The sequence below is a fragment of the Sinocyclocheilus rhinocerous genome, unplaced genomic scaffold (genome assembly GCF_001515625.1).
Source record: "Sinocyclocheilus rhinocerous isolate Xijiao unplaced genomic scaffold, SAMN03320098_v1.1 scaffold1256, whole genome shotgun sequence".
NCBI lineage: Eukaryota > Metazoa > Chordata > Actinopteri > Cypriniformes > Cyprinidae > Sinocyclocheilus > Sinocyclocheilus rhinocerous.
Window position 1 is genome coordinate 2,116,657 of NW_015646445.1, and position 11,105 is coordinate 2,127,761.

Here is an 11,105-nt window from a genome sequence, read left to right on the forward strand (position 1 = left end):
CACACAGACACACACACTCTCACACACACACACACTCTCACACACTCTCTCACACTCTCTCACACAAACACTCCTTAGGGGGGAATTCTGGTCAAGTAGAGATAAATCTACCTCCTTTATACAGTACAGAGTTGAGAACATTAAGCAAAGAGACAACTCTGCCGCTTGGACCAGACAACCTAATGTTTCAAAGCTGGAAGCCGCTACACCGAAGGGATGAAAGTTTACATTTTAACTAATTAAAAAATAAAATACATTGTATATTAATAATAGTATATTAATATGATTTGCAATATAGTTTAACTAAAAATAATATTAATGAAATATTTTAGAAATAAATTAGTAAAAAATAATTAATAATTTATATAAAATAGAAAAAGATCTATTCATTTTATTTTAAACATTATAATATTATAATAAATATTGAGATTATCTTATTTAAAATTAAATATTAGTTTTAACTAATTAAAAAAATAAAATAAAATGGAAACAAAAAAATCTCTGTTAAATATAATATTACATTATAAATATGATATTTTAATATTGAAAATGATGATCCATCACAGAGAGAGGAGGACTTTCTTAATATTACAGATACGCAAATAAGCACTTTCATAACTGGGCTAGAAGCAGAACTTATCTGTAGCTCCACAAATCAGTTAGATGCATTACAGCCAGTTCACAACATTATGTTCATGAATTATACACAAAACCCAAGTAACCAAATGTGACTCTGGAGCACAAAAGCAGTCTTAAGTCGCTGGGGTATATTTGTAGCAATAGCCAAAAATACATTGTATGGGTCAAAATTATAGATTTTTCTTTTATGGCAAAAATCATTAGGATATTAAGTAAAGATCATGTTCCATGAAGATATTTTGTAAATGTCCTACTGTAAATATATCAAAACTTAATTTTTGATTAGTAATATGCATTGCTAAGAACTTCATTTGGACAACTTTAAAGATGATTTTCTCAATATTTAGATTTTTTTGCACCCTCAGATTCCAGATTTTCAAATAGTTGTATCTCAGCCAAATATTGTCCTCCTATCCTAACAAACCATACATCAATGGAAAGCTTATTTATTCAGAAAAATCCCAATTTCAGAACATTGACACTTAAGACTGGTTTTGTAGTCCAGGGTCACAAATGATGATGAATGTTCATTTTAAGAACTGTACTTTAAGTGGTGAAAACAAATAAGCGTTGGGCGTAATATTCCTGTGGAAATCTTTGGTCTTATGTAATTCTCGGCTGGGGTGTATTGCGGTATACTTTGAACCCGGTGTTCTTGAACTCAAGAAGAAGGTGGCATATATGATAAGCAGAGACGTGGTCTTAAAACTCGAGGATTTCATGACTTGCTAAATATTAGTGAAGCTTGGATTTTGTTGCAGATACTTGTTTGCGTGACTAGAATGAGAACGGTCTTAAGGCTATTGCTGAACCTAATCAAAAAGCAATGAGCAACACAAATGGCACTAAGGATGACAACTTTTCTAAATGTGCTATACACCAATAAAAGGTAAAACTGTAAGGGAAACGGATTATAAATAGTTATATAATGTTGGTGCATGAGGCCAATGACATTCCTGCTTTCACTCAATGACTGCAAACCATTAAACACAAAAGAAAATGATTAAGGTATTATATTGAACAATATTGTTTAAAAGTAGAGTCTGTAAGCTTTTATGTTTTTAAAGAGGTCTCTTGTGCTCACCAAGACTGCATTTATTTGATCAAAAATACAGTAAACACAAATACTATTGCAGTTAAAATGTTCTATTTAAATATATTTAATTTTTATTTTATTTAATATTTAAAAGTTTATTTTGTTCCTGTGATGGAAAAGCTGAATTTTCTTCAGTGTCACATGATCTATCAGAAATCATTTTCAGGACTCTTTAATTCATTTAAAATTATTAATCAAAATAATAATAATAATAATTCTAACCAAACAATTTTGATCGGTAATGTGTGTGGGAGGAAAAAAAACTGCCTTCTTAAAAAAAATTATAATAATAATGTATTTGCTTAATCTCATAAGAATAAACAATGTTCACTTTCACAATGTTATTCTGTCATTCATTCCTTCTCAATACTGAAGAACTTTTTAACTTAAAACCATAAATGATCAATCACGTGAAAAACTTCAATCATGAATCCAAAATATGACTTCAACTCAGCAAATTAAGACTTGATTCAAGTGTTTTCCGTCATGACCTAGACTTGACTTGAAATCTCGAATGAAAGCTTGAATCAAGTCAAGTCTAGCTCATAATGGAAAAGATTTGAATGCGGTTTTAAAGGGGTCATATGCTGCTAAAAAGAACATTATTTTGTGTATTTGGTGTAATGAAATGTGTTTATGCGGTTTAAAGTAAAAAAAACACATTATTTTGCACATACTGTACATTATTGTTTCTCCTCTATGCCCCGCCTTTTTGAAACGCGTCGATTTTTACAAAGCTCATCGGTCTGAAAAAGCAAGGTGTGCTGTGATTGGCCAGCAACGGTCCTCCATAAAATGTGCTGCATACATCTAAATATTTGGGTCGAAGTGTTCTGGAACAGTGTTGTAAATACAACTTAACCACTGATTTCTTTAGTCTTTGCAACTTCAGGGATCTTATCTATGCACAATCAGCTTGTAACACTCCAAAGAGAAAGGAAAACTTGAAATCGCATCATATGACCCCTTTAAGGGTTGAAGTCATTTCGTGGATTACTGAAGTCTGAAATTAAATCTCATCCTCAAGACATGATCCGAGACTTGAAGTCTAAAACGTTTCTGAGACCCCTCGTCTACATGACGGTAAAGAGTCCCTGGAGAGCGAAGAGGAAAAGGAAACATATGAACAAGTGCAGAGGAAAACCTTCAAGTCTAGGCTAACTGGTTAAGCAGAAGGGCAAACACGAGCAAAGACGAGTAGCATACAGAGTCAGGACAGGGACAGGACAGGCAGAGAGACAGTCAGACACTGAATGAGGAAAAGACCCAAAACCAGAGATTGAAGGAAACAATGGTTCTGCGCGGTTTGGACTTCAGCCGTTCGTCAGCACATTCCTGAACGACAACAATGCATGCCTGAGCCTCTGTGTGCACCCAGAGCATTGTCATTTCATAACCCTCTGCCCCCACCGCCGCTAAATGAAGGCAACAGAAGCACACCAGCCTTACCATTGTGTCAACAGTAGCTTATTTATTGGATTCCAAAAAGCCCCACATTTAACTCTCGGAACGGAGTTTCTAGAGGCGTAACCATAGCAACTGGAATGACGAGCTGTGATAAGCTAATCAGTCAGTCAGCATCAGGACCGCTCTTGACTCTCAAGTGAACATCCAGTCCTTGTGAATGAGCTTTGATGGGCAAATCAATAGGGGGTTCAAGGAGAAACGGCGGAGCAATCTCTTGCGCCTTTGCAGGAAGCAAGAATAGGAAAGTCTCTTCACAGAAAAAAACAACTAAAGAATCCATGCGTAGACCTGCGTAGATAAATTTTTTATTCATTTCTGCCTATGTGAAAGTGAAAGTGAAGTGATGGTGACCCATACTTGGAATTAGTGCTCTGCATTTAACCCATCCAAAGTGCACACACACAGCAGTGAACACACACACACCGTGAACACACACCCGGAGCAGTGGGCAGCCATTTATGCTGCGGTGCCCGGGGAGCAGTTGGGTGCCTTGCTCAAGGGCACCTCAGTCGTGGTATTGAATGGGAGAGAGAGCGCTGTACATTCACTCCCCCCACCTACAATCCCTGCCGGTACTAGACTCGAACCCGCAACCTTTGGGTTACAAGTCCGACTCTCTAACCATTAGGCCACGACTTCCCCTGAGAATGTGCCCCTTAAGAAAACAAACACTAAAAAAGTGCATCAGAGTGAGGCAGACAGTGGTAAAAGAAGACAGAAGTAGACAAAAACAGTTTCATCTTTTCTACTCCGACAGAGGGAGAAAAAAAAAAGCAGCCTCAAATTACGTTGGCAAGGCTCTGAAAGGTTGACGGGTTAGCGGTTTGAGTAGATGGGTCTTAAAATACAGCTGCCACCACAAAACCAATAAATGGAAAAGTAGTCGTGCAGCACTTTTAACCTTTTAAACCCACGGTTGTTGAATATTGCTACTGTTGCTGTGGACAGGGAGGGGCCCGTGTTTTTGGGTACCCGCTGTCTCGTGGAGGGCCATTCTGGACTCCCATGGTTTCAGTCTGTGGGAAAAGCATGCAGACTCTTTAGGTCAAACCAAGCTCTCATTATGGTCCTAATTTAAGCGCACAGCGAGCTTTGAGGAATGACGCTGTATCAATCACGCCACAGATCGTGGGCTGACTTTAACAGATTTTGTAAGATAAAATGAAAAAAAATATATAATAGGCCTAAAGTGCAGTTTATGCATCTGAACCCAGACCTCAAATCATCAACACCGCAAGCAAGGCAAGTGGCCTCGTGGTCTGTTAAAGGAATAGTAGTAGTAGTTGCTTATTCGTTGACAATCTTACCATTTAGTGGGCTCTTAAAGAGATAAAACACCGCATATGATTTCCGCAAATTTCTGTATAATGCAGAATGGTCACGGAATTTGCCAAATTCTGGATGCATAAATCAAAAGTAGGTTGGAACACTTCAATCAAAACACGATGCGGACTAGTATCTGTGAACATTAAGCTGCAAAATGTGAATTTCAATTTTGAAGATTCATTTACATATATATGAATCCTGCATGTTCTGCACGTCTCTGTGTGAATGAATGGCACAGATGCACGGTTTTGTTTACTACACACATACTAAACACATGTGTGTTTTCAGCCTCTGCTGCCTCAATATATGAGAACATGAACACTCTAGAACTGCTCCGAGAGTCACTTCATGAGCATTATACCTTTATTTTGAGAAAAACTATCATATACAAACAGAAACTTCAAGGTCTTCAGTCAGCAAACCGTCAAAATAAAAGTTCAGTTTAACTTGAAGAAACTTTGACAGAAATATATTACTTAATGTAATGATAGCACTACTATTATTTTTAAAACAGAATTTGGTCAAAATAAAACTGAATTTGAAAACGTATTTCACAGGGCCTTAAAAATGAATTTTTGTAAACTTTTAATACATTGCTGTTAAACTGTGTAAGTTTCATGATTACAATTAATTAGACATGTTTTTTGATTAATCCTTTTTAATTTAACCATTAAAACTAGGGCTGCACGATAAATCACATGCGATATTTAATGCGTATCTTGTCAGTAAAGCCGGTTCTGTAATCAGCGGTAAATCTCCAACACCTGCGGGCTTTCACATGGAGCAGCATTTACTACACAGAGCTGTTGTTCACTGACAAGCTGCGCAAAACCACGTTCATATATGATCGCTTCCCTTGATTTCCCTCGGAATCCTAAAAATCTAAATCAGATGTGCTAAGCATCTGAAAGCACTGCAGTACAACAACAATAAGCAAGACGCCATAGAACACAACAAGCAAAGACTTGCATCCCAACCAAAAACATTCTACTTAAAAACAAACACGAGTCATTTTCCAATTCCAACGCATTTCTATTTCCCTCAGACAGGTGAGAACATGGTTACTTTCCCACATCCAGTTCTTAGTGAGGACAGTGTTTAAAAGCGCTGGTTCTGCTGCAGGAGGTGATAAGGAGAGTCATCCATCAAGGTATTTCAGGTCAGTCGTGTGTGGATATGACACTACGGTTCTGCCTGAGAGAATGTGGAGATGGCATCATTCTAAACGCCGCCATGGCAACATGTCATCACCTGCACCGCCAGCGCTCACACAGATCATTTCATTTCACTTCTGTATATATAAGGGACTTCCGGCAGCAACGGTCACGAACTACACACAATCATGCACTTAGTTATGATGGTAGATGAGAGATAAATCTAAACTCGTCTGGTGTCATACAGAGAACAGTTGCTGTGACAGTCATTATCATCCTAAAAAATGAAAGACGGGTGCGACTTATGACAATCACAACTGGCTAAGGTAAATATACATCAAGATTTGTTTAACTAATGCACAGTTTTGCCATTTTTAGTCCCATCAATAAGGCTCAAGTAGAAATAGCACTATTCAGTATTTTCCTTTAACTCTGTTATTTCTGGATCTCTCATATGTGACCCTTAAGCAGTCTTAAGTTGCACGGGTATGTTTCTAGCAATAGCCAAAAATACATTGTCAAAATTATCGATTTTTCTTTTATGCCAAAAATCGTTAGAATATTAAGTAAAGATCATGTTCCACATATTTTGTAAATTTCCTACCATAAATATATCAAAACTTAATTTTTGATTAGTAATATGCATTGCTATGGACTTCATTTGGACAACTTTAAAGGCGATTTTCTCAATATTTAGATTTTTTTGCACCCTCAGATTCCAGATTTTCAAATAGTTGTATCTCGGCCAAATAGTGTCCTATCCTAACAAACCATACATCAATGGAAAGCTTATTTATTCAGCTTTCAGATGATGCATAAATCTCAATTTCGAAAAATGGACACTTAAGACTAGTTTTGTGGTCCATATTATACTTGCACATTATACACTTGTGCTCAAAATTTGTGGGTTGACAAGATTTTAAATGCAGGGCTGCATTTATTTGATAAAAAAAAATACAGTAAAAAACATTATTTTCCAGTGGTGGCATTACTCCAGTCACCAATGTACAATATACAATGTCATCCTTCAGAAATATTTTAATATGCTGATTTGGTACTCAAGAAACTTTTCTTGTTATTGTCAATGTGGAAAACAGCTGTGCTCCTTAAAAATAATTGTGGAAACTTATTATTGTGGATTTTTTTTCAGGATTCTTTGATGAATAGAAACTTATATAAAAAAAAAACAACGACATTATTTTGAAATATAAATATTCTGCAACATTAGAAGGATCTTTAGTGTCACTTTTGATCAATTTAATGCATCTTCACTGTATAAAGGTATTATTTAAAAAAATACTGTACAGACCTCATATTTTTGAACGATATAGTGTATATTAACTTGTATTTTTCCAAAATACCATTCAGCACTACACAATAAATATTAAAGTCAAAAGTCATAAAATCAACTGATGCCGAGGGTGAAAAACATGCACACACAAACATTAAAAATCATTCTTTATACATACAGTTTAACCTACTGAGTCTGACATCCTTAAAACATTTAGAAGTTGTCATTTCTGTGTAACAAAGTCAAAATCAAGGACAAAACAAAGCAAAATAAAAATCCAAGTGCCACTGGTTGAAGGCCAATACACTAAACTACAAAAACTAAACTACAAAGAGCATAAAGAACAAAGCTATCAAAACATACAGTAGACCTTCATTGTTTGAACGTGCAATGTTGCACGTATAATGATCCGGGCCTAAACTTTAACACAACCTGCAATCACAAGACTTTGCATTTTACAAAAACAATATTTCAGCCAATTAAATGTAGTAGTAAGTCAGGCATCAGTATATTGGACTTATACAAACCACCACTGCCAAAATCAGTAGTCCAAACATGAAGCTGCATTTCAGGTTAAATATTGTAACCTTTCAGACTTTGAAAAAAATAAAAAATAAAGCCAAAACACTCAAAGCACTTCGATTTCTATAATAAACGTATGTAAAAACCAACAGCTAACTAGTCTCCACTGGAGAAACGCCAAGGAACTGGCAGTAGGAACGTAACACTATATTCAAAACACAATCAGCACGACCTTTCCAAGAGAAAAACCACAACAACAGAGTGTAAGAATTATTTAAAAAGACACTGATTTTCATGCAAAGAGAAGACAAAATTGAGGCAATCGAGGTTCTAGCCAAGGGGAACATTGGTTTTGTGTATTAGCCAAGAAAAGTCACTTTGCTTCCTGCCCCATAAGGTAGAGTATGTAGCAAATTGAGTTAATTTGTTTGCTTTGGCCCTGATGGTATACTCCAGGCTCTCCTTTTTCACTCAAGGGAAAACTGACAAGGATGTACCAAGTCTAGCTTCTTAAAAGTGCTTGATATTGCACTACATCCTACAGTATTAACGTAATTGCATTCTCAAACACGCAACCAAAACTTGTTTATAATGAAACAGTTTGCAGGAAAACTACCATGTTTAAAAGCCATTTGGACAAATAGGCACAAGAAATGTTTGTGCAAGAATGCAGAATTCCACAACTATTATGAAAACCAATGACTTATTCTCTTCAGAAGTCGTATAAACATATGGTTCCTATTCAACCAGCTTCACAACAAAACTCTCACATCTCAACACCATTCAAAGCCAAATGAAAGCTGCTGAGAAGCTGACATGGAATAATGGCATTGCTGAGAAGAAAATTGTGAAAGACACATTGCAGAGCAGTTAAGAAAATGCGAGAGAGCAAAAGATCTAAAAAAAAATAAAAATCAAGCACACAATGTTTACAGCGTTCGCAGAATGTACACGATTCCAACAGGAACTCTAACTTGGCCTCTGCGACAAAAGCTAAACCACCTCAAAGTCTTCTCAATGTAAAGCTGAGGTCCGTCGTCTAGAGCCAAATGGCCCGTGCTAAATGGATGCATGGCCAGTCGAAATATCTAAACCACTAAATCTCTCATTTCACGCCACTACAGAGAAAGCAACCTCCTCTGCCATCACTGAAAAATGATGATCACCACTTGCCATTTTGAAGAATGTGATACTCACTAATCCTATACATGGGAACGTTCTAACACTACTAAGTACACAACTGTAAACGATGTGGGATGGACACAGCAGACCTGGACGTAAAAAAGCCTGCACTTTTCATTTTTCTACACTAAAACCACAGGGAGGACTGTATGAGAAAAGCACAAAAGCAATAGAAGAAGCCTTTGAAAGATGGACTACTGCAAAACTTTTGACTCAAAATACATTTTTGCATTCATCAAAAAGCATATCAGGCATCCGCTTTGATCTGCATCATGCATCCCTTTCACATTACAGACACAGTCACCATAACTTCCCACAGTGCACTTCAGCCAGCAGTGTTTAAGGGACATATTATTCCTCTTGGCGTGGCATTCAATAACGTCTCGCTCTTTGATGCCTGTTCTCTGTTTTCACAAGAGGAGGGGAAGAACGACAAACCTTCAACAAATCATGAAAATGGGACGCTCTTTAGAAGCATTGCACAACCCAAAACCACGTGCGTGCGTGTGTGTGTGTGTGCAATAAAAGGAATAAATCACACGTAGGTGTGATGGTTCATGAACGATTTATCAAATTGCACAAGTCCCTGTGCAGATGCTATTTAAGCAGAGTGGGCATCTGGACCACATTACGGAGAAGATTTCTCACAACCTTCAATGAACTTTAAACAAAGGACATTTATATGACATTAAGTGTCGTATTTAAACCAGACCATTAGGATTATTATTAATATGATTTAAGAGTAACCTCAGGTCATCTTGAAGGTCTTTCTACAGGATTCTCACACCTCATTAATGTTTTCCACCACTAGAACAATTATATTTACTTTGGAAATTAACAAAAGTTATAGGAGAAATTCTGACTTTTCCAGTCACATGTGCTTACCGCATACCTTTTTATTTATTTATATAGATACATTTTAAATACATTGCAAGCACATAAGCATATAAGGAGCATAAGCAGGGGGGAAAAAATTTAAATGTTTTTTTATAACTTTTAAACTTTTATTAATTCCCAGGGCCTGGACATCCTTAATCTTTCCACGTTTCCATTGATTGTGAGCATTATAACGCCGCAAAAGATCTGGGGAATGCAGTTCTTATTAAAATTGATAACCTCTGACACGTGTTTAACGCTGTCATCTGCGCTGCAAAGTTTGCGCCGTGTTTGTTTCTGCACGTTCCTCGTGCGCTTCTGCGGCACACAACAACACCATTCATGCAAGTTGTGCATCCAAGTAACTTTTTTGCAAGTAGCCTACGTTTGCATGTTTTGACAAGAGACAAGAGGCCATTTTGCAAGCGCATAGTTCTCGGCTTGCTTGCACCATCATCCACGCACAGTGAAGTGCAACCCCACACCCGCTTGAAAAGACAGAGAAAAACAAAGTAGCGGAGAGCGAATGCACCGCACAGAGAGCGTCAAATCCCCATGCAAGTGCACCGGTAGAGACGGAAACGTACTTGCACGATATCGCCCTCTGCGCTGATAGTGGCTCCGGCTCTGGAGAAGCGCCCTTGCAAACCTGTCGTGTAAGTGGTATAATCACCATTTGGGCTCGATTCAAAAAGCACAACTTCCACAAAGGCAGTATCCTTGGCTAGGACGCTTCCCAAGACCCAAAACAACACCAAGACCCCCGAATCAGCACCACGACCGAACCCACTCCTCGGTAAAATCATCATCTTGCCGGTTGGATCAGCGCCGATCGGTACATAATTTCCAAGGGTTCTCAAAAAAGTGTCGATTCAGAATCAAATTTGAGAGGAGAGCGTGCCCTCCCAAAAAATACAAACAACAAAAAAGGGGGAGGAAAAAAAACAAACCGCAATGAGACGTGAGAATAGCGATCATTAAAAATAAAAGTTTGTCCTTGAGAAGAATGTCGTGGCTTATTTCCCCATCGCAGCCTGGACTATCGCATTACTCGCTCTGCCTCGCTGGCTGCTTCTAGCGCTCTCTGTACAAAGCGGGTCTCCTTTGGTCGGGGAACACGTGGTTCCTTAATTTTTTTTTCCACAAAGGGTTAACCCCACCCACCGATCTTCCTGACCCTCTCCATTCTAGTGGTTGGGATTTTGATTCATCCAAGTGACTCGGTTCTTTTGAATCACCTAGTTTAAACGATTCATTCAGTGACTCCTTCGTTCTGCCGAAGAACGAGTCAAGTCTTTTTCAGGTCGAGTTGTCTTTTTCTTATTGAGCTATATTTAAATATGTGTCTCTACAAATCATGAAGGGACTCCAGAGAGAGCATTTAAGGATAATAAGCCTTTTCCCCACAATTTGCAACTCAGAAATATATTTTTCTCCATTGGTCAGCTGCTGGGCATAACATTTTCTCAAGCTATTGAACAATACAACAAAATAGCCTAAATAAATTAGGAGTTTCAGGAACGTCCTTACACTTTTCAAAACAATGCCACAG

General features: G+C 37.6%; 1 protein-coding gene across 1 annotated transcript in view; it reads right to left on the minus strand.

The window, feature by feature from the left end:
* LOC107707852 (E3 ubiquitin-protein ligase ZNRF3-like) overlaps nucleotides 1–10,819 on the minus strand; it is a 77,274-nt gene extending 66,455 nt beyond the window's left edge. Inside the window, exon 1 of the mRNA XM_016511955.1 lies at nucleotides 10,141–10,819. Within this exon, the coding sequence (XP_016367441.1) occupies nucleotides 10,141–10,362 (222 nt within the window). The 5' untranslated portion in view covers nucleotides 10,363–10,819. The remainder of the gene's footprint in view (nucleotides 1–10,140) is intronic.
* Nucleotides 10,820–11,105: the final 286 nt, after the last annotated feature.